Source organism: Globicephala melas, chromosome 20 (genome assembly GCF_963455315.2).
Source record: "Globicephala melas chromosome 20, mGloMel1.2, whole genome shotgun sequence".
Lineage (NCBI taxonomy): Eukaryota > Metazoa > Chordata > Mammalia > Artiodactyla > Delphinidae > Globicephala > Globicephala melas.
In genome coordinates, this window is record NC_083333.1 from 30,442,786 (window position 1) to 30,467,071 (window position 24,286).

Consider the following 24,286-nt stretch of genomic DNA (forward strand, 5'->3'; position numbering starts at 1 on the left):
ATTTTTTAGTTAAGCTGATTTATTTATATGTTTGTTTGTTTGGCTGCGCTGGGTCTTAGTTGTGGCACACAGGATCTTCGTTGCCGCATGCGGGGTCTTTGTTGCAGCGTGCGGGACCTTTTTTGGTTGCGGCACGCGGGATTTTCAGTTGCAGCATGCGGGATCTAGTTCCCTGACCAGGGATCGAACCGGGGCCCCCTGCATTGGGAGCGCGGAGTCTTAACCACTGGACCGTGAGGGAAGCCCCTAAGCTGTTTTTTTATTAGTAAGTTTTATGTGTTCTTTCTATAGATATTCTGGATACAGGTCCTTTTTCAAATTTGGGTATTGCAAGTATTTTCTCCTCATCTGTGGTTTGCCTATTCATTTCTTCTAAGAGTATATTTTATAAGAGCAGAAATTGTAAATTCTGATGAACTCCTAGTTGTCCATTTCTTTTAAGCTACAATTTTTTTTTAATGGCAAGTAAGAAAGCTATAATTCAGAACTGACAATGCTGTGACTGGATGTGATGAGCTGGCCGATTTCTGCAGGACATGCAGCTTCACTAATCCCTGATGGCCCTGCCCACACAAGTTTAAAATAACAAAATCAAACAGTCTCATGAAGCCAGACAGGGAGACTCAGGCTTAGAAAAATACAGACATGTAGTGAATTAGAAATAGCCCATTTACGACATTAAGCAGTTAGAAAATGGTCTGGGAATCCCATTCAAAATTAAACTCTCAAAGCAACTAAGATTTCATGTAGTTAAAAGAAGAAAATAACCTGCAGACATCCCTGGTCACTTTGTGCTATAATCTCATTTCTACGTTCTCTTCTCTTAAGTCTTAGGGAGGCACCAGCAAGCTTATGATGACACCCAGACACAACTGGGCCTCCAGCCTTCGGGAACTGCACTGGCATCATCCATTAAGCTTTTCCTTTACCCAAAAAGGAAAAACAGAAACTCTAGAATAGGTACACAGTGGACAAGAGAAGGGAAGAAATAGTTCACATGATAGTTTAAGGGCAATTTAAGGCTTTGGGGGACCTGCCAAGTTCTCCAGTTCAGCCTTTCCAACAATGTCAAAAGCCCTCACATTTAGAAGTCCCTGTGCTAAAGGCAAAAAGTATGGTTACATACATGCTTGCTAGGCAAAGAGGGCAGAAAACACACTTTCTTCTTAAATACACCACGTGTGTACAATTGCAGGCTGGCACTTGGCGATGCTACAGCCACAAAACCACCTGGAAGAGGACAGACTCACCTCTCTTCTGTGGACCCCAGGTTTTCAATTTCATTAGCTACTTCTGCTATCTCATCCTTCAGCCTCTGCAAAATACACAGCCCAGAATTACCAGGAGGAAGATACAGATCAAATTAAAATCTCGCACAACTCCCTCCAACCAAAAACTAAAATAAAGCAAAATGAAATTAAATAAGATGACGCCCCCCCAAAATCTAAACATTTTTGGAAAATTCATCTATTCAACAAATATTTCTTGGGTTCCTACCAGATAGTAAACATTCTAGGAAATACAAAGGTGAAAAAGATAACCTCCTGACCACAAGGAGTTTAGTCTAGGACAGAAATTTATAATCATACACACTATGTACAATATGTATTTTTCCACTGAAAACGGCAGCCTTAACACAGTCTGTTGGAGCACATCCGCAGCTCACTGAACAGCGGGTGACAGAAGATTCCCAGGATAAACCACTCCCCTCAACGCCCAGGCTGCCCAGCCAGCAGTGCTGGTGCTGGGCCAACAGTGCCGCCAAGTGGCTGGCAAAGGGAACGCTGATCCCAGCTCTGCCTTCCACCCCTCCCCCATCTAAGCAGGCCCTCAAGAGTGGACGACCGTCACGCTGGAGGGGGCTCTGAGTGAAGAACTGCGAAGCTTTCCCAGCACTTACCAGTGAAGGAGGAATCAAAGAACTAGGGCCACAGCAAAGTATACTCACACCAACACTGGAGCACGCCCAGTCTTTCTGACGATACACTTCGCAGCTTGGCGTTACAGGGTGTGCCCCCTCCCGTCCCTGCCCCTGAGCTCTCAAATGTGTTACAGAGCAGAGAATTCTAAAAGAATTGGCTTCCCCAGGGGCTAAATAATCCAACTAATGGCAACCTATCAACAGGTGTTTTCATTCCTATTTTGCAGAAAAAGAAACTGAAGACCAGAGAGGCAAAATTCTCTATCTAGAATCGCCCTGCCAGAAAGTGGCCACCAGGACGTGGACATGGGTCTACATAACCTGAAGCCTGGGTTCTAGTCGCAGTCAGGAGACCTGTCACTCTAGCCTGACAGCCGGCCAGCTGGGTGCAGCTTACAGAGCACTCCTCCTCTCTGAGATTCCACTCTCACTTGTTAATAAGCAAAGCTGGTTATCAATACCTGCACTTTATCAGAACTGTGGTGAGACCAAGGCAGAAGGTGTCACGAGAAGACACCTGGTCGAGGTGGCTGCCCAGCTCCTACCTGGATGTCAGCCAGCAGCTCCTGCTTCCTCCGCCGAATGTTCTCCAGCTCCTGGCGCTCCTCTGCAGTCAGGTCACTGGGAACTACAGAGAAGGAGGGAAGGATTACTAAGAAGGCTTTTCCTCGCCAAAAATAAATACAATCCAGAGACGCAAAAGGACAAAGGTACCACGGAAGGGGTGAGAAGCCAGTGTCGGAAATGAGCGACTGCTGGGGACGGATCTGGCTCCCATTCTCCGTCAGGATTACCAAGGTTAGAAAGGATAGTGGATCACAGAGAAGAGCTCTGATAAAGGAACAGTTGTCACAAAAAAACAAGAGAGAAAAGGCTGCCTGAGATGAGATGAGGTTGGCTAGCAATGAAAGAGGAGGACTGTGGGCCAGGCCCTGGCCATTTCCATCCTGAGGGGTGGGGGGCTCAGGCCCCTGGTTAATCCATCTCTCTAGGCCTCAGCTCCCTCACTGGGTCCAGCCCCGACACAGGGCAATGGCCATGACCCTAGCGGGGAGGGGGAGGCAACAGAGAGGCAACGTGAACAACAGTTTTGTGCCATTCTGGAGGGGGAAGGGGAGAGACTAGTATGTACAGAGAAAAAAAATCTAGAAGGACACACCCCCAAACTGAAACAATGTTTAACTCTGAGGATGGGGTTATGGGGACTTTTCTCTCTGCTTTATACCCTTTAACATTTTTTGAATCATATTTTTAAATGAGCTCTTATCATCAGAACAAAGTTACTTAATTCCCCATCACAGTTCTCACCACAAAACGCTTCCCCATTCCTCAAGACTCCATCTCCTCTAAAAGCAGGGGCTCAGGGTAGGTAGGCCCTACAACGGCCCTTCTGAGTGTGCGGGCAGCCAGCGGTCGATGGAAGAACAGGCGTTGGCATCAGGCACGCCCGGCTCCAATCCCAGATCCATCCCACCACACGGCACTCAGGCCACTTTGCACAGTTACTGAACCTATTCAGGCCGCGTTCACCACCAATAAAATGGGGACACCCTCGCCCATGCACTGGCTGCTGTGAGGGTGAAGTCCCACAGTCACTGAAGTGCGCCCCATCCCGCCTGGGGCTTAGGAGGGGCTCACAAGTGTTGGTCCCATTCCCTTGGGGGCCACAGCAAAGGGCCCCATGTTGCCAGATTGGGGGGGCAGTACCTGGATGCTCCCATCCTTCGCGCAGGCGCCTCAGTAAGTGAGAACTGCTCCGTATGATGTGGTGGCCACAGGCCGAGTGTGGGTAGTAAGCACTTGAAATGTGATTAGCCCACTTTCAGATGGGCTGTGTGTGTAAAATACACACCAGTTTTGTACCAAAAAAGTTAACGTATCTCTTTAATACTTTTTTGTATTGATTAAACATTGAAATGATAAGTTGGTAAATAAAATACATTATTTTAATTGTGCTCACAGGGGCTGCTGGAGTGTAACACTGCATTTGTGGCTCATATTACGTTTCTACTGGGCAGCACAGTGGAACAGTTCTGCTTGAAGGCGCAGTCAGGGTGCACGACTTGCCAACAATGGCCCTGAAACTGAATCTACTGCGTTCAGAGCACAGTTACTCTCCCCAAATATTTCATAAAAATCATGTAAGACAATAGAAGAGGGTAGAAACAATAGACCACAATTAAGTCTCAGCACAGGTTAGTTAGTTACATTAGGTTCTAAGCTGATTCTTCCTTTTTTATCCAGCTTTTCCCCACCCTTGTCTAGAAAAGTGTCTTGTTTAAAAAAAAAAAAATTATTTATTTTTATTTCTTTTTTTTTAACATCTTTATTAGAGTATAACTGCTTTACAATGGTGTGTTACTTTCTGCTTTGTAACAAAGTGAGTCAGTTATACGTATACATATGTCCCCGTATCTCTTCCCTCTTGCATCTCTCTCCCTCCCACCCTCCCTATCCCACCCCTCTAGGCGGTCACAAAGCACCGAGCTGATCTCCTGCTGCTATGCGGCTGCTTCCCACTAGCTATCTATTTTACGTTTGGTAGTGTATATATGTCCATGCCACTCTCTCACTTTCTCCCAGCTTACCCTTCCCCCTCCCCGTATCCTCAAGTCCATTCTCTAGCAGGTCTGCATCTTTATTCCCATCTTGCCCCTAGGTTCTTCTGACCATTTTTTTTTCTTTTCTTTTTTTTAGATTCCATATATATGTGTTAGCATACGGTATTTATTTTTCTCTTTCTGACTTACTTCACTCTGTATGACAGTCTCTAGGTCCAACCACCTCACTACAAATAACTCAGTTTCATTCTTTTTTATGGCTGAGTAATATTCCGTTGTATATATGTGCCACATCTTCTTTATCCATTCATCTGTCAGTGGACACTTAGGTTGCTTCCATGTTCTGGCTATTGTAGATAGAGCCGCAATGAACATTCTGGTACATGACTCTTTTTGAATTATGGTTTTCTCAGGGTATATGCCCAGGAGTGGGATTGCTGGGTCATATGGTAGTTCTATTTTTAGTTTTTTAAGGAACCTTCATACTGTTCTCCATAATGGCTGTATCAATTGACATTCCCACCAACAGTGCAAGAGGGTTCCCTTTTCTCCAGCATTTATTGTTTGTAAATTTTTTTTTTTTTTTTTTTTTTTTTTGCGGTACGCGGGCCTCTCACTGTTGTGGCCTCTCCCGCGGCGGAGCACAGGCTCCGGACGCGCAGGCTCCACGGCATGTGGGATCTTCCCGGACCGGGGCACGAACCTGTGTCCCCTGCATCGGCAGGCGGACTCTCAACCACTGCGCCACCAGGGAAGCCCCTGTTTGTAGATTTTTTGATGATGGCCATTCTGACCGGTATGAGATGATATCTCATTGTAGTTTTGATTTGCATTTCTCTAATGATTAATGATGTTGAGCATTCTTTCATGTGTTTGTAGGCAATCTGTATATCTTCTTTAGAGAAATGTCTATTTAGGTCTTCTGCCCATTTTTGGATTGGGTTGTTTGTTTTTTTGATATTGAGCTGCATGAGTTGCTTGTATGTTTTGGAGATTAATCCTTTGTCAGTTGCTTCATTGGCAAATATTTTCTCCCATTCTGACGATTGTCTTTTCGTCTTGTTTATGGTTTCCTTTGCCGTGCAAAAGCTTTTAAGTTTCATTAGGTCCCATTTGTTTATTTTTGTTTTTATTTCCATTTCTCTAGGAGGTGGGTCAAAAAGGATCTTGCTATGATTTATGTCATAGAGTGTTCTGCCTATGTTTTCCTCTAAGAGTTTGATGGTGTCTGGTCTTACATTTAGGTCTTTAATCCATTTTGAGTTTATTTTTGTGTACAGTGTTAGGGAGTGTTCTAATTTCATTCTTTTACATGTAGCTGTCCAGTTTTCCCAGCACCACTTATTGAAGAGGCTGTCTTTTCTCCACTGTATATTTATTTTTGGCTGCATTGGGTCTTCGTTGCTGCACGCAGGCTTTCTCTAGTTGCGGCGAGCGGGGGCTACTCTTAGTTGCGGTGTGCGGGCTTCTCACTGCGGTGGCTTCTCTCGTTGCAGAGCACGGGCTCTAGGTGTGCGGGTTTCAGTAGTTGTGGCCCGTAGGCTCAGTAGTTGTGGCTCGCGGGCTTAGTTGCTCCGCGGCATGTGGATTCTTCCCGGACCAGGGCTCGAATCCGTGTCCCCTGCATTGGCAGGTGGATTCCCAACCACTGCGCCACCAGGAAAGTCCCTAGAAAAGTGTCTTTTAAACTTCTCCAAGACCCACAATTAAAAAATGCATTCGATTTCACGACCCAATCTCCCCCATACACAAAAATAATACCCTTGGGACTTCCCCAGTGGTCCAATGGTTAAGATTCCATGCTTCCACTGCAGGGGGCATGCGTTTGATCCCTGATTGGGAAACTAAGATCCCACATGCCTCACAGTGCAGCCAAAAAAAGAAAACAAAAACAAACCCCTCACCACGAGAAATCTATTGACATTTTCTACTGTTTTACACTTAGTTTTCCTAACAGTGGCTGTGGCCCACGAAACTGATTTCGTAGCCTAATGAACGCACTGAGTCCTGTAGTTTGAAATACACTCCTAATTCACTAGAGGCTGGAAGGCAGAGCCATCTAGAGATTCCAACAGACCACCTACACCCAAGCCCAGGCCTTCCAAGTGCGGCCTCAACTGTGCCTCTGTGAACTCAGGGGTGAGCATGCCAGCAGCTACTTCAGGAGAAAGCTAACGAACAACAGGTCAGCTCTAGTTAGAGCAAAAGCCACTCTAAGAAACAGCACAAACTATACTGATCCATTCCCCATTCTAGAGAAAAGCACACCCAAAGGAGTTCACTCTGCTTCTTCTGGACTTCACAAACCGGAAAAATTTCTAGTCCATGAAGATGAGAAGTTCGCTTTAAGAAACTAATTTCCGGAGCTTCTAACATAACATGGTTTTGCAAAATTTGAGGCAATAGTTCATTTCTTTAATAGCTATTCCATGGGGGAATGAATAACCAGGCTTTGACTCTGCACCACAGAGAAGGCTTGATCAGATCACGAAGGAGTCTCGCCCCAATCAGAGGCAAGACTACGTCCTCATAACAAGGCTGATGAAAACCAGAACCATGACGTGAAAAATCTGTATCTCAAGACTGCTGGATACCCTGAGAAGCCAATCTCTACTGTTCCAAACTGGAAACTCTCAGTGGTGGCTTCCTTTTCAGAATCTAAGCACCCAGCCATTCTGGGTTAGCCTTCACACAAGACAGTTTTTCTGGAAGGTCACAATCTAGTTTCTGCAGTAGAAGTTCAAAATGTGCCTGCGGTCCTCCACCTTCTGAGATGCTGCTTTAGAGAGAGTAGAGGGATAAAAAAAGGTACAATCCTGCAATACCACAGAGTACGGGGAGAGGGGCCATCGGCAAAAGAGGCTTCAATGAATTTCCAGGGCAAAGAAAGCAGAGCGCCAACACCTCCCTCTGAAAGCAGAGACTCCACCAGGGCAGGGACCTTGCATGCCTGACACTGCCGTGTTCGCAGCACCCAGCACAGTGTCTGGCACCCAAAGGTTCTGAATATATATTTGTCCCCAGGCAAAAACAAAGGAGCTGGACCGACACGCGGAGAGCAAGCATGGGAGAGGGTGCCCAGGGCGGAGCCTCGATTCCTATGTTTGGGAGGCCTGGTACTGCCCTGTGGAGAGCAGACTTATGCCCCGGGCCCGTCCCCACACTTGGAGCTCCCACTCAGCCCATCCACCGTATCATTCTTCCGCTCACAGAGATGGCTGAGCCTCCGGCCCAAATGGGAACCAGCAGGGCAGGGAGCAGATAACCTACCCTGGAGCAGACAGAGATAATTAAGGGAACAGAGAAAACTTTGAAAGAACAGGAAACTATGAAAAGGACACAACTACAGAAAAATAATAAGCTCTTGGAAATTAAACATATTTTGCCCCTCTAGCCTCTCCCAAAATAAAAAAAGTCAATAAAAGGATAAAAGATGAAGTTGAGGCACTCCTACAGAACAAAGTGCAAAAGAAAAGACTTGAAAAAAGAAGCAAAACAAAATATAAGAAGTCAGTCCATTCAGTATAATAAAGTTTTTTTAATCTCAGAGAAGTCCTCAGAGTAAAGTTCAGAAGTTGAAGGATTAAAGACAATCCTGAAACCTCGATGAGGAGTAAAGAGGGGAACCAGACCACCCACAAAACAAGAACTGGGCTGGAGCAACAGAGATCCCGTAAGACAGTGGAAGGGCCTTTCAAAGTTCTAAACAAAGACGATTCTGACCCGACACGCACGCACGCTCACAGCGTGGAGAGGATCCGATCAGAACAAGAGGCCAATGTGCTGCAAGAAGACCGTCCTCAGGAAGAGTGGACGAGAGAATGAATGGGAAAGAGCTGGAGTGTTTACGATGGGAGAAGGCATCACTGGGTCTCCTCTCAACAGAACAACAAGGTCGCTAGAAACAGGAAAAACAAAGGCTAGAGGGAATCAGGGTTCAAGCCACAAGCCAATGGGAGGCAAGAAAGGAGGCATCGACCTTGGTGCTGGGAAGAGCTCCCAGGAGGGCGCACACTCCTGTCGCGGGGCGGGTGCCGGTGGGGAGCACGTGGCACAGAGGCCACTTCAGGTTCCAGGACAAAAGCTGTATGTAATCAGCTGTGAGCATGCTGAAATGGGGGAAGAGCTGACGGAGGTGTGAGGGCCTGAGAGGGGCAAGCGGGGTCCCCGCACCTCCTCTTACAAAGGAGCAGGAGGCACGCGTGAAGGATCACAGACAGAAATCAAGGTTGTCAATGCGTGTATGAAAGTCTCAAAGATGAAAATTAAGCAACCAGACATTTGTGAAAAACTATCAAAAATGGACAGGGAGAGAGTGAAGGAAAGAATGCTGCAAGTGAAGGAAATCAGGAGATAATCTTTGACTCTGATAAAATAATCAGCAGGAAGAGAATATTAATACACACCTGGCAGCATCTACCAGAAGATCAAAATCCAGAATAAGTTCATTATGAGTGGTTGCTTCTGGGTAGGGGGTCAGGGAATGGAGAGAGACGGGGCACAAGAGCTCCTGAATACTTGCTTAAAATAATACAGTTAAGTACTACTGCATTTTTTAAATGAAAAATAAAAATGTTAGCCTATGGTCACTAGAAAAAGACAGGCGTTCTATTGGGCTGGCCAGAAAGTTCGTTCGGGATTTTCCGGAACATCAATACGTCCTGGTGGTCAGATGGAAGATACTTCCAGCCAATGTGCAGTTAGAACCAGCAAGACATTTATCCACATTTACTGTGAAGCTGTCTCCTGACATTAACCACGCGATTTCTAAATCGCTTCGCCATTCCACACTTAGTACCCTTAAATCACAGCACTGCTTCCCTTTTGGTTCAACAAATCACCTAAGAACTTACTACAAAAAAAAAAAAAAAAAAAAAGAAGCAGATTTAGATCTCATTTTTCCAGTGGAATTTTGCTCTGAGGTGAGAAAAAAAAATCCAGCATTTTAACAAATGTATTTTCCTCTGCTTAAACTTATCAATGCAACAGCAAATTTTCAACTCAAGCCCTCATTCTCATGTTGCCCATGAGGAAAAAAAAAAAATTCCACAGACAAAATGCTTAATTTCATTTAACAGCATGAAGAATCAAAACCATGGCTGGAGAGCCAGAGGAGTAAGCGATCCCTAGCATCCTAGCTGGCGTCTCAAGGACCCTGGAAGGCTGCCACCAGGACACGACAGGAACAGCTGGTACTCAGAAACCACCACATCCACTCGGCACCCCGAGTTTCTGAGAAAGCAGCGTGGGCCCCTGGGAAAGGCATCTATCTACCCACGCCCTGGCTCTCCTGCGTAGCTATTAGGGTTAAACTGTAAAAGATCTGATGGGCCAGATGGCAGAGCAACAAACAACTCCTCCCCCACCCCCCCACCCCCACCCCCCGACTGCCACGTGCTGCAGCCACGCTTCTGTGCCAGGAAGGCAGCTAAGCCCTCTTCTCCTGAAAAGAATGGCAACTAGGGAGGCAGCGGCCTGCGCATAAAGGACACGGGGCAGAGGGCCTGGAGGCCTTGGGAATTCATGCCTGCAAAGGTTAATTTCAATACAAGGTGTCCTGCTTCCAGCACGGGGACCAGTCCAGTAGCAGCCCCTCACCATTCCCTTGCAGGGCTCCAATTTAATGAAGGGGATTAAAGAGCCTACAACAACAAGGGACCATTGTGCCCGGCTGTGAATAGAAAAGCCACACAAGGGGACCTTCTATTTATTTCTTTATTTAAATGTTGCTCTGCGGATTTAACCGGCAGAAACCCAGAGCAGCAGTGTGCTCCATCCAGCGCATACAAAGGAGGCTCTCTTAAAGGGACAGCGCCCTCCTTCCGGGCTGGGGGCGGGTAGATATGCACATGCGGCATCGCTAGGTCCAGCTTCTCCCTCTCCGGCGGTCACAGTCACGGGCAGGTGCCCAGAGACCTGCCATGAAGTCTAACTGAAAAGGCAGATCTTCTGACAGCAGTTTCTGCTCAACAGGAATACAGGCGGCTGCCAGCCAAAAGGGACCGCGTTGTCTGTCCTTCGTCCCCAGGGGTGACATCTATCAAAGTGTTGGAGGTGCGCTTTAGGGCCCAGACACAGCTCCCTGAGGTCCTCCAGCTATACCAGGTCCCTCTGCCTAGCTTTAAAATACGTCATTTGCCTTATTTTTTCCACCATAACCATCAACCATCATCCTTCTTATATATAGCCCTTGCCTTTCAGTGGATAAGAAGGGTCTAAATTTAAACCAGCACAGCAGGGAAACATTTAAAAAGGTGAGGCCAAGAGTCCATAAGGCCCTCCCTTTTCCCCATGTGTGGAGAAAGTAGACAAACAGGTCTGGTCTCCATGAAGCCCAGGAGGGCGTCGGTGTGCAGAAAAAGCACTTCCAGGCCTCCGGAGCCAGCGCCGGCCAGGGTGCCCTGCTAAGCAAGGCCAGACCTTTTCCAGGCTGGAGTTTCATGAAACTGAAAACACACACAGCCTCAGAAACCACCTGCCCACCTGGAGCCACAGCAGCCTGGTAAAGTAAAGCATGAGGATTAGCAGATGCAAACTATTATACACAGAATGGAGAAACAACACGGTCCTACTGTAGAGCACAGGGAACTATATTCAATATCCTGTGATAAACCATAACGGAAAAGAATAGGAAAAAGAATACACACACACACACACACACACACACACACACACATATGTATAACTGAATCACTTTACTGTACAGCAGAAATTAACACAACATTGTAAATCAACTATATTTCAATAAAATAAATGTTCTTAAAAAAGAAAGAAAGGTAAAGTAAAGCACTGGGCCTTCCTGTACCCTCTCCAGAAACTGTTACCGGCTCCAGAGGGAACATGAGCTTTTTACAAACAGCTTTTGGGTTCAAGAGCGCAAATCTGGGAAGCTGCCCGCGGAGTGAAGGCGGTGTGCCTCCAAAGACAAAGATCAAAGGGCCTGCGTACAGAACTCATGGTGTGGTGAGTGCTGGTCAAACCACCAGGCACTTTCTGAATCAGCCTGTGCAGATCCTCCGGTCAGATCACTCGCTCTGCTCCACCCTGGGGTAAGTCACCTTGGTCTCCCAAGAGATCCCAGTGCCTTCCAGTGTGAAAAACCCCAAAAGACTAGAAAGAACTCAGGCTTTGGTGACATACAAACAGTCAGCAGACTTTCACAAAACTCTCAATTCTATGCTGACGTTAGAGGTCAGGGCTTCCCTGGTGGCGCAGTGGTTGAGAGTCCGCCTGCCGATGCAGGGGACACGGGTTCGTGCCCCGGTCCGGGAAGATCCCACACGCCGCGGAGCGGCTGGGCCCGTGAGCCATGGCCGCTGAGCCTGCACTCCGCAACGGGAGAGGCCACAACAGTGAGCGGCCCGCGTATTGCCAAAAAAAAAGAAATACATGAGGTCAGATCTTCATGATGGGGATAAGAAAACAACCAAAATTCACAGGGTCCTTAAGTAAAGGCAACATAGAGATGAGTGAAACAGAAAGCTACAATGACTAAGGGGCTTCGCTGACAGCCTCACACTTAGAGACAGACCTCAGGGTAGTTGTCAAGACCAGAGGGCACAGGAGGATGTAGCAAAGGGATGTGACCGAAATCTGAAACTTGTAGACACATATACGGCCAACAGTCTGCTGACTTGACCACCTCACACCTTTACAGAAAGTCTCCCGACTTCGGGAAACAATTCCTTTTCCCTTCAACTAAGTCAAAACTACAGCAACCCTCTGTATAATTTAATACCATATTATTCTGCCTCGAAAAGGAAGGAAATTCTGACACGTGCTAGAGCATGAAGGAACCTGGAAGACATTATGCTAAGTGAAATAAGCCAGCCACAAAAGGACCAATACTGTACGATTCCACTTACATGAGGTCCCTAGAGAAGCCAAATTTACAGGGACAGAAAGTGGAATGGTGGGTGTCTGGGGCTGGGGGAGGGGAGAATGGGGAGTCAGTGTTTAACGGGGACAGAGTTTCAGTTTTGCAAAAATTCTGGAGAGGGATAGCGGTGATGGTTGTCAACAAGGTAAATGAACTTAATGCTATTGAACCATTCACTTAAAATGGTAAATTTTATGTTACATATATTTTACTGTAATTAAAAACAAATGAAACAAAATTTTCATAGCAATATCCTGACTTCCCGATTTCTGCTTACCTTAGTCCCTTTCCCAAGAAGCTATGATTTGACTTTTGTGTAAAGCACTGGAAGAGAAGTGTCTCACCACCAATTTACAGCCTAAGTGATTCTAAAAGAAAGAATTAAATTGGCACGTGTCTAGCATAACTGACATTCAACACAGGAGGTGAGAGGTGCCTTCTAGCAAATTGCCAAGGTGAATATTTACTCTTCTAGTTTAAATTCTTTCCACACAAAGACCACCCAGTCTCCCACCTAGAAGTAAGTACATTAAAGATTTTATTACCATAGTCTGCATCTTTAAGGAAAACTTTGTTCCTATCTCAGTCTTTGAGACGTCTCATCTAACCGCTAACCTAACAACTCAGGCCCCCTTAACTGAGATGAGACACTGCCCAGGGATTGGGGGTTGAGGGGAGGGACACCTGTGTGGGGCTTCACTGCCTAGTTGCTCTGTGACCTGGAGAAAACCACCACCTCTCCCTGCCCTGGTTTCCTTAAGCAGGAATGGGCATGTCAGCATCCTTGTCCTTCCCAATGAGAGGGTGTATAATAAACAGCTCCATAAACTGTCTCATGAAAGCAGGGTGTTTTATCATCTTACCTTACATAGAGAAGGGAATCAACACATTTTATCTAATAAATCCTAGAACTCAAAGACCAGTTTGCATAACCTTATGATTCAACCAGCTAACCAAAGGGAAAATGAAGTCAAATTTCAAGGTAGTAAAAGAAACAAAGTCATAAAATTTTATCCTGAAAGTTTGGTTTAGAAAAATAAAGTTAACATCTGCTTTCAAGAAAAGCTGAACACTAGAAAATAATCATTTTAAGAACCTCAAGCTTTTCTAAAATCTAGCAGTGGTACTATGTGATCCAGCAGGACTTCTGCAGCAGTTTCTCTCCAGCACTCATACTTGCAATCTCTGTCTCCAAGGCTGTTGTTGAAAGGGTCACAGAGACTGCAAGCGGAGCTGGAGCCAGCTCAGCAAGGAGAGCCATGTTCTACCTCTGGCTCCTTGAGACATCGCAGAGCCCTCGTGCTCTCTGGGAGCCTCGGAGCTCCCATCCTAGCAGCCGAACTGAGCATCGGCGCCCCTCTCCTCCCTCCCCACACCAGCTGCCATCTCTGGCACTGCACAGCTGTGCCACCACATCCCTTCCCTCCAAAAGAGAGGCTCGGTGAGGGCGTGAAGAACTGAAGTCAGTTCGCTCTCACTTTACCCGCCTTCCTAAAACCTATGTGTACGCTGGCCCTTTGTAAAACCCTGAACACTTCTGCAGACTGAAACACTGCCCCCCGCCTTGGCTGACAGCTGGAACAGACCCCTGGCACCAAAATAAACGCGGGACTCCAGCTCCTCTTCTATGTGCATTTTTGGAAAGAGGGCTACCATACCCGGGGAAGGTTCCAAAGTTCTTAATGAGTAAAATAAAAACTCCTAGGGTGGGTTGAGAGGGAGATCTCGCCGGATTTGCCCCTCTGCTTTCTGCCGGCCTATTTCTAACCTCACCAGAGCAGGACCACAGAAATCGGTTATTAGCTTGCTCCTCAATCTCAGGCCTAGAAGAAACCACACTGAAGGTTTAAACCTCTATTTGAAGAAGCTACTGGAAAAACCCTAGGAGGAGAGAGCAGAATGCGAAACCACAAGACAGACATGCAGAGAAGCAGCCACTGCACACATCACGCTGCTGCCTGCTCCTGGGTGGGAGAGGCCGGCAGCAGCGGCGGCGCATAATAATAACAGAGGGATCCGCGCTCTACAGGAAGCTGCACACGATGGGCTCACACGCGCCACCCACTCGGCCTCTTACCCAGGGCGAGTCCCCTCTCCGGCAGCCCCAGGATCCCGGCAGCCCCAGGGCGGCGACGTCAAAGCCCGGGCAGCTGGCAGCTCTCAGCTTCAGAGGCCATGGTGGCCCAGCACCGCGACCCCCCAGTCCCAGGCCCCCGGCTGCCCCCACAGCGCCGGGCGGAGGCAGCGATGGAGCCTGCACAGAACGTGCGTCCGCACAGCCAGGGCAGAGGCGGCGGCCGCGAACACAAAAGCTGAGCGGAAACCCGGGTGGAGAGGGAACCGATGCTGGTGGGGAAGGCAGGCGTGGACGGAGACGTCGCCGGGCTGACACTTGGAGCGTGTGCTCCTTCCTCCAGGCTTATTTCCATGAATGCGATGACAGTGCCCCGCCCACCACGCCCCCACTCGCGGCCTCGGAGGGGGGACGCGCCAAGAGCCTTTGCTCACAGGCTGCAGCGGCTTTTTTCTCCCCCTTGGAAGCAAAAAGCTGATGGTGGCTTCCCAGGGAGGATGTTAACCCTTACTTAAGGTACCCTCTCCCTTCCTGAGTGGATAAACAGGAGGGCAGGATCCAGAGGGCAGGCTGTTCTGTCGCCCTCAGCGCAAAGCCACCTCCTTCTCCCAGCACTGTGTCAGGAGGCAGGGACACAATCCCCCCCTTCCTGTCCTCTGAGGCCCTAGGCCCCCTGTCTCCACGTGGCACGCTCCAGCCTTTTTACTAAGAAGGACCTGCCTCCCACTCAGGCCATGTGCTAGCCGCTCTCTCCACACACGGGCCATAGGTGTTTCCGCAGCAGAGGCTGCAACATAGCGTTCCAGTATATTCTGGTTAGGGTGAGTGAGGCAGGTGGGTCCAGGGACAATACTGTAAGATGGCTGGTGACAAGAAACGTCGCTACAGCCTGAGAGGAGTGGCTCTCAAGCTCCAGAGGTGCAAGGGTCACCAAGGGCACCATCAGACACACAGATCTGGGACCCCAGGCTGAGACTCGGGTTCCAGAGGCTCAGGCCCCCGTGTTAAGCCAGAACACAGGGTGACTGGAAGCCTTGTCTGCAGACCGCTCTGGGAAGCACTGCCTTTGACTAATAAGGGGGAAGAGACATAAGGATTTTAAAACAAGTGCCAAATAAACAAGGAGAAAAAAGAGAAAATAAACCACTACACTAGATGAGGTTCTCCGATCTCGGCACTCTTGACATTTCGGGGATCATTCTGTGTCGAGGGCATCCTGGTGCCTTAGAGCACATTTAACTGCACCCTGGCCTCCACCCACTGGATGCCAGTAACACCCCACCCTATCCCCCAGACAGGACAATCCCAAACGTCTCCAGACATTGCCAAATCCCCTGCAGGGCAAAAGTGTTCTGCTTAAGAACCACTGGTCCAGGCACACAACAACAGGAGGAAAAAAACTTAAAAATCCCACACCCTCCCCTGCCTTCCAGTCCTCTGCCCTTAGGAAACTGCTGACAGGAGGCACCCTCCCCCACTACACTAACGTGGGATCCATACTCTGAGGTTTCCTCATCACCAAGAGGGTCACCAGACTTAACCAAACACTTGGGCTTTGCAGCCTAGCCTGTCTTTAAAGAAACAGCCACAATGTGAACAATTCTATTTTTGTGTCGAAATGACAGTTCTCATCTAAAAGAATCATACCAAATCTACGAGAAATAAACCCTAAAATTATTTATGAAATCTTTGCTTTAAGCTGCAAAAGGAGGCAAGTTTTCAACAAACACGTGGACTGAGAGTCCCTATCTGACACTCAGTCTGGTGAGCTGCCCATCCCTCACCCGGCCCCAGGGAAAGTCCATCCTCCCTGGTCCACCAGAGCACCTCGTTCCCAACCTGTTTCCGTTTCCTTCTCATTGTTTAGAGGCTCATCCTGGCCAGCCATCAAGAGCCACCTCTTACGGGGAGAACTCCCTCAGTTCACACAAATTAACCCTCACTTAAAGGCCTTCTTCATACCGTTTCCTTCGAACAATGTTTGTATCATGCAGTTTACCACCTGGTTGGACACTGTCCTGTTCCCAGGGGGTTATCTGTCCATGAAATTAAGCTCTTGCCTTCTAGTAAAATACCATAAATATTCTCACAGCACTCTGCACATTCCTAAGGGCTATGTCCCCCTTTCCGAGCTAACGTCAAAATACGCACAGACACACTCCAGGGATTTAAAGGTCCCAGCAGGCAGATCCTGACCTGTCACTTTCTGTGCACGACTGGGTCATAAGGCACAGGCTCACTGTGGCTCACCCTTAACTCACCAGCTACAACTCAGCAACAGAGGATCCACCACTGGGCTTGCCTTGTAGCGTGTAAACCAGCAAAGTCCTCAGCGTGAAGCCAGGCCAGACTGGCTGGCAGCAAAGCCTGCACCACGGTCAATTCTTGGCACAAACAGTATGATCCAAGGAAGCAAGGAGACAAGAAGTGAGAGTGAAAAGCTACCAACAGGAAGTCTGCAGTGTGGCCCGCCTCTTCTCTGAACACAGATCTCAATAAGCGGCCCCGCAATCAAGTTTGTGAAGTCACAGCGATGATCAGAGAAAAAGACTGTTCACCGGCTAGTAATCTCAGGAAATCTACCAACAGAGAAAATAAAAGCTTTAAAAAATTACTTTCTCAGACTTGTAAACTAACAATCTTTGGGGAAAAAATGGTTACCACCCATAAACCAGGTAGCCTATTAGTAACGACCCTATTAGTTACCATAGAAGATACAAAGATGGTAAGACATGGTTCAGGCCCCCAAAGAGCTTACGTGTTACTTGGTCCTTTTAAAGAAAAAAGAATCAAGCAGCAAGTAAGCGCCAAATGAATGCTGGAGACAGGCGTCACGGGGTCAGAGACAGCCAAGCCCGCAGCCAGGGTGTCCCAGGAGACCCCACGAGGGCTGAGGCGGGGCCATCGGTGAGAGGGCCCTCGAGGCTGGGGACAGAGGACAAACTGGAAATGCCTAGAAAAGCTGCACAAGTCAGACCGTGCCCTTTGAGTCTGGCATGAGGACATCTGACTGTCCTGTTGTCAGGCGGGAGGCAAGGTAGAGACAGAGTGGGAAGGGGCGTGGGGGCACCCGGAGAGACGGACGGGCAGCTTTTCTGTGGTGGCCAGGGAGAAGTGACAGGAACACAGGGCGTTTGTCCAAGGCAGGGAAACTTGGGCTCAAAAGTGGGAACAGAGGACTAAGTGTCTTCTGCCCCCCTGGTAGTTCAGAGCTTGCACGGCCACCCTGTGCGACACCCGCTCCCCACACCACGCGCCGTCTCCCCAGGGCTGCCTTGAAACAGGCCCTCCGCCACGCGCGCAGGGTGGTCTGCAGCACTCGCTTATTCCACAGACAGCTCCTGAGAGGCAGTAAATCAGCGTCTTTCAATTCAGCAACATCACAAACTTGCTAACCCTACGCACTCAGCCTCCCCAAGCCCCACGTCACCTGGGCAAAGGCCCTGCACCAGCCCATACCAGGCGTGGAGCCCTCCACATCTCAGCATCCCCATCTCCCCTGCTTCTGTGTCACACAAAACTCAGGCATGGAATTTCAACCATTCTACCCTATTCCTTAAGCTTTTTTTTTTTTTTGCGGTACGCGGGCCTCTCACTGTTGGGGCCCCTCCCGCTGCGGAGCACAGGCTCCAGACGTGCAGGCTCAGCGGCCATGGCTCACGGGCCCAGCCGCTCCGCGGCATGTGGGATATTCCCGGACTGGGGCACGAACCCGTGTCCCCTGCATCAGCAGGCGGACTCTCAACCACTGCGCCACCAGGGAAGCCCCCCTTACGCTTTAACATGCTGAATTGCTCTTTAGTAAAAGCTAGGAGCATAAATGCTTCTTCAAAGAAGCCGAGACTGGCTTCTGTCCCCTCTCTGAGAAAGGCCTGAAGCAACCTAGAGGGTAGCAGTTCCTAACTCTAACCTCAAAGGAGAAGAAGCCAGCTCCTGGTGCCAGACATCAACCCTTCTCAGAGCTGCCCGAAGTCCAGAGAAGTGCCCCTGAGGTCTGAGAGAAGGCTGAGAGGAGCTGGAGGCACCGACCCAGGCGCCCGCTCTCCGGGTCCCAGTGGCCCTGGGTCCGCTCACAGGCAGCAGAGCTGGGGCAGGCAAGGGCCAGCCTCCCTGATGGGGCCTGCTCCCGGCACCAGCGCAGGGGACTCATCCCTGCCGGGGCTGCTCTCGGCCATCCTCTCCCTCCTGGCCTTTGCAGAGGGCGCAGCAGAGACAGGAGGAGACTGTAGGGAGGAAGGAGGGGAGGACTATGGGGCCACGAGGAGGCTGAGGCAGGCGGTGGGCAATGCTTTGTCCGCAGAGACCCAGGGCTGCACTGTGCCTCACAGCCACCAGCTCAAGGAGGCGAGCTGACCCGTGAGAGGGCAACCAGCAAATGCCCCGCAAGCCAGCGTGCTTACTGTGCCAGGAGCAAGTCACCAAGAAAACAAGGAAGATCTGAGCACGGGCAGAAAGACCTCTGCGGGGAAAAGCTGTCCTCAGTATGTGCATCCGTTTCCAAAACTACTGTTTACCTTACCAACAAGAGTTTCACAGGAGCGCAACAGATAAAACGATATTAAAGTTCATATGGAAAATGTATGTATGAATAGCCTAGAAAACTATGAAGAGGAAGAAGGGTAATGTGAGGTGAGCCTCTGCCAGAGATTAAAGCGTTGAGACATCAAAAATTTGAAATTTCAGCACTGGAGAAGGAAAACAGCAGGAAAGAAACTCAAGAGATACTGAAACACACAGGTGGCACTTCAAGTCATAAAATCTCATAAAGAAAATATTTTTAAAATATACAAAAATATAAAGAAAAATAGGATTATTCAGTCAATGGTGGGGGGGGGCAATTAGCCAGCTGCCCATCTGAGGGCAAAGTAAGCTGCATGTCTACTCATTTATATCAGAGTAAGTTCTAGCTGAGTCAAAGATTCTAATGTAAAAAAAGAAACCACAGAAATTCTAGAATAAAGCATGGATTAATACGGTTATAATCTCAGAGAGTCTGTTCAGTTTGCTACAATAAAATGTAAAGCTTCAGAATGGAAAATAAAGTTCTATGAGCTAAAAGGTAAACCACCAGGACAACCAATGTGCAAAATACATGACAGACGATTAACTTCTCTTCACAAGGACAGCAGTAAGACAAAGTGGACACAACCAGCGAAAGACATAGAAAGCAGACCCAGAAAGACAAACACAATGGCCAGACATGAAGGACGCTTAAACTCTCCAGTTAAAGCATGAACACCACACCGCTTCAGGTGAGTCTGGCAGAAATGAGAGTGTCCGCCAAGGGCGCGGGAGTACACAGGCGGCCCAGGCTCTGCTGGGGGAGAGTAAACGGCGCAACCTTTCTGCTGCAGTACTTTTCAATTCAGCAATTCCGTTTAAGAACTTATCCAATGGACGTACTCCCAAAAGTGCAAAAATGAAAACTACTTACACACAATTTGGTCATGAAAAAGAACGAGCTGATTGGTAGATGCCAGCACAGAAAGATCTCCCGGACACTGTGCCACGGGAAGGAACAGGACACCATGCGCGTGGCACCAATGCTGGCAAACGCAAGATCTGAGAAGGACGCACTTGAAACTGTCAACAGGGACCCTGTTCAGAGACGAGGAGTGTGGACAGGGAGCAAGCAGAGGCAGCGACACCGCATTTTATACCTTTCTGTGTATCTGGATCCACAAGTGAGGCAAAATTGTATGTTGAAATTTCTATTCAGAGAAAATATGGAAATGTCACCAGCCACTTACCCCAAAACATTTGCTCAGATTAATGACTAATTATTCCTTTAGTGGAAGGAACATACTTGAGGCCTGTTATAATGCGCGTGAAATCCCTGAGGCAACTATACCATCATGCCACGCTGTCTACGTGGGATTCCAATGTATTTCTATGAATCAGAATCCTGAATGCTTAACAGAAGAGACTTAAGATTGCAGAAAGAGAGGAGACGCAGAAACAGCCACTGACTTAGAAAAGAAATGTATTGCATTTTTCTAGGTCAGAAGTTAAGCTTTCATGATTTCTCCATAGGGTAAGGAAGGAAGAACATACAAAAGTCAAGAAATTATCTTCATAAGAAGGGAAGGAGTGGCGGGGCAAGTCCTGACCATGAGCAGAGCTGAGGGCAGCAGGACTGACTTCTGTCCCCGTTTTCACTGGTATGTCACACCCAGCACGGGCTCAGGAAGAGGACACATGGGTCCCAAGAGCAGCACATCTCAGCAGTGCTGCCCAACGCCAGCCCCGGCGGAGTTCCATGTCCCCCGCCAGGAGCCGCGGACCCACAAGCCTGTGGCCCCTCTGCATCTAGTGACTGTCCCAGCTGCAAAATGAGCCCATCTGAATCCCCATGAGTGGAAGCTCTTCACAAGGTAACAGGAGAAGACAGCAGCAGTTACAAGAGTCTTTTTCTAAAAAGGAAATCTCAGCTGGGCTGCAACAAACAGAAAGAGGAGCAGAGACAAGAACAATGTAAATTCAGTAAAGGTGCCTTTGGAAGGCTGTCAAAATGCAAGGGAAAAGTGAGAAATGGATATTATAAAAAACTTCCAGGACGTCTATCCCTCCATGTTTAACGTAACCAGCAGCAAACTCTATGTAGGTCCTGTGCTGCCAGCCCCCCACCACAAACATATTCAGCGAATCTTCCAGAGCCACAGGAAGGGCTGCACCACAAGGTCCTGACGCCTCCTGTCCAGATCTACCGCACCTGCCTTGTCCTCGTCTCCACTGTCCATTGGCAGGCTGGGGGCCCCTAAGGCCCCAGACCTGTGTCCTGCCAAGACCCACACTCCCTGCCTCTCCTTTCCACAATGCTGGCTCCTCAGACAACTCCACCTGCTGCCCTCCACACTCCACCCGCCTCCTGGATGCTGGGTCCTGACCACTGGCAGCCAGCCCTATGCATTTATGTTCCGTACCAAAGAGAACTTGGGAAGCTGCAGAAAGCCTCAGATGATGGATAAAGGTCCGCTCTTTTCAGAGCAGGACCCGAGCCCCGTTTCTGTTCATGTCTTTCATTAAGAAAAAAGGGCAGTCCTGACCCTCTGTTCAACGCTGCGGGCACACACGCTGGTGCGGTCCACAGACAGCCTATGAAATCCAGGCTAGAACCTATGAAATCCGGACCAGAGCGAGTCCCCTTCAAAACTGGTCCCAGCAGATGGTGATGCAGGTCTGCTGAGATGTGTGCTTTGTACAGTGCCAAGCGCTCTAGCTTAAAAATAAAGATGTAACCATTTTTGATTTCGCAAAATACAAACTCAACCCCTAAGGAAGGGAGTGAGGAGTATCTACAGATGTTCACTTACAGCACCTCTGCTTTTCTGTTTAATACTCGCCTCGACCTCAGCAACTGCCCAACAGAAGGCTGGCACAATGACAAGGAACACATTTAGGGGACGGGATGAGGGGTAAGTTACCATCAGAGAGAGTATTCTAGACGCAACCTGAAAATCCAGTGTCCTAAGGGAGAGGCACTCTATTTAACTCCATTCTATTCAGCATATTTTCCTATAAATAACACTATCCTATACTCACATAGTATCCATGGCTTAAAATCTTTTTTCATTTCTATTTTTATTTGAACTTGACAGCAAAGTCTGACTATGAACTCCGTGCATTTCCTGACAATGAACTATGCACTATTACCTCCAGTTTAGAGGTGAGACTCAGTGAGTATAAATAATCCACAAACAGCCCAAGCCCAATTCAAACTCACTGGCAGAGCACTCAGCTCTTTATTTTCTCTCACGGGAATAATAAAAGCCACCTCAGCTCAGCGTTTACTGTGCATCTGCATATGCCCAGCCTGTGCTCGGAGCTGGGATCTAAAGAGCTCCAGCCCATGCCCTGCACAGAAGGGAGAGGCCAGAGGGGTAGGTGTGCGAGCCTGTGGTGGTAGCACATGCTGCCACGGTGGCCACGCCTGCCCAGGGCTCAGAGGACACCAGGGACCAAGTGGCTTCAGAGCAGTCAAGCCTCCGAGCCAGGAGTTGAGAACAAATGAATTCCCCAGGGCTTCCCTGGTGGCGCAGTGGTTGAGAGTCCACCTGCCGATGCAGGGGACACGGGTTCGTGCCCCGGTCTGGGAAGATCCCACATGCCGCGGAGCGGCTGCGCCCGTGAGCCATGGCCGCTGAGCCTGCGCGTCCGGAGCCTGTGTTCCACAACGGGAGAGGCCACAGCAGTGAGAGGCCCGCGTACCGCAAAAAAACAAACAAACATGGCCATCTGATGAAAGCATCACAAGAAAACATACACACATACACACACACAACTTAACCTCAGAACGTTTGAGAGCCCTGACCTAGGGTGCTTTAAGCCAGTTCTTCTGCAAAAGCTTTTGGGATTTATAATCCACAAAATTTGTCACCCCTTTACTCATAGCTTCACTGTTTACAGTGTGGGTGTGGAGAAGATGAAGGAAGTTCCCCAGACCTGACGAGGCTTCAAACAGTCTTTACTTAATACCAAAAGAGGAAGATCAAATAACTATGGATATTCTCTTTGTTACATTTTTATTTAATAAAAATGGTTATTATTCATCTTGTACCTCACCGATACTTTCAACCTGGTCTCTAACATCTTTCCTTTTTAGTGTACACTCACTCTGGGTGTACACGCAACTTGCAGAGCTTCTAAGACTGCTGCTTAGATTCAGGAAATCAGACACCATCACCAAGTAGGAGAGCACATGCCACCAAGACGCTCCCAGGGGGATCTTCAATGAAAAGTAAAGAGTGGGGGTGGGGGCTGGGGGACGTCTTCAGTTTAAAAACACAGAATCTCTCTGGCTTGCGCGCGCGCTCTCTCTCTCTCTCTCTCTCTCTCACACACACACACACAGAGGCAAGAGCCTCTCGGTCGGTACTCCTCAAGAGGCAGTAAAACTGTCGTCACAGAATTTCACATGTCAATCAAAAGAGCTACTTAAACCCCACCCCATATACCCAAGCCAGGACTGGGACTCACCATCGTCTTCTTTGGTTTTAAGGACCATCTTTTCGGTCACAGTAGGACCCTGAAGGTTGCTGGGTTTTGTTCTTCAAAGGAGAACTCAGAGCAAAGACTCCCTGGGAGGCAGGGCAGGGTGGGGCAGGAATACCTGTGAGCTGTCCAGCCACCGGGACAGCTCAGAGCTGCTTCCTGGACCGACAGGGAACTCGTTGGCCACACTCCTGGACCAATCAGCCTCCAGCCACAGAAGCGTCACTCCCAGTTCGCGGCCACCACCCAGTTCCTGAAGTCAAGCTCAAGTAGCTTCCTAGAGGTTAACCACCTCCTCCCTGGAAGCAGTCTGAGGCTGGAGTCCAACGAGTAACAGTGGCACTTCTGGTCTCAGATTCACCCAAAGCAGCAGACAGAGCTGGCGTTTCTCTCTTCACTTCCCAAGTACCTTCTTAGAATGGAATCACTTAAAAACCCCTGGTTGTCTCACAATGTGATAATAGCGCATTTCCCAAGAGCATGACTAAGAGATCGTAATCATTACAGTATGTTGTGAGGTCACAGGATAAAAGTAGAAGGCAGATTTTAGAGGCCAAAAGAAAAAAAGTCTAAGGGAATTATTCCCAATACAAGTTCAATTTCATCCCCATTCTATGTTCTAATATATTGCACCAAACTGTTCTTTTCTCTTACTATACTCATGACACATGTTTATTACTGAAATTAATTATAGTAGTGGCGGGGGGGGGCACCCAGGGATAACCACTGATGACATTTCAGTATATATTCTTTACATTTTTCCAGATTTTTGTTTTATATACTATATTCTCATTCTCTGTCTTTTACATGTAAAATTTAACTATATATACATATCTCTTTATATCTCTATCTCTCATATC

The 24,286-nt window shown here is 48.4% G+C and overlaps 1 protein-coding gene across 4 annotated transcripts in view; it reads right to left on the minus strand.

The window, feature by feature from the left end:
- Window positions 1-24,286, minus strand: part of CYTH1 (cytohesin 1) — a 78,719-nt gene that overhangs the window by 19,661 nt on the left and 34,772 nt on the right. Inside the window, exons 1-3 of one of the 4 annotated variants that reach the window (XM_030837873.3) lie at window positions 23,412-23,543; window positions 2,467-2,549; window positions 1,251-1,315 (exon numbers count right to left, since the gene is read on the minus strand). In XM_030837873.3, the coding sequence (XP_030693733.3) occupies window positions 1,251-1,315; window positions 2,467-2,549; window positions 23,412-23,439 (176 nt within the window). In that variant the 5' untranslated portion in view covers window positions 23,440-23,543. Of the gene's footprint in view, window positions 1-1,250; window positions 1,316-2,466; window positions 2,550-14,438; window positions 14,845-16,696; window positions 16,743-23,411; window positions 23,544-24,286 lie in introns of those variants that run through there. The other 3 variants (XM_060290135.2, XM_060290134.2, XM_060290133.1) reach the window with 3 other exon arrangements.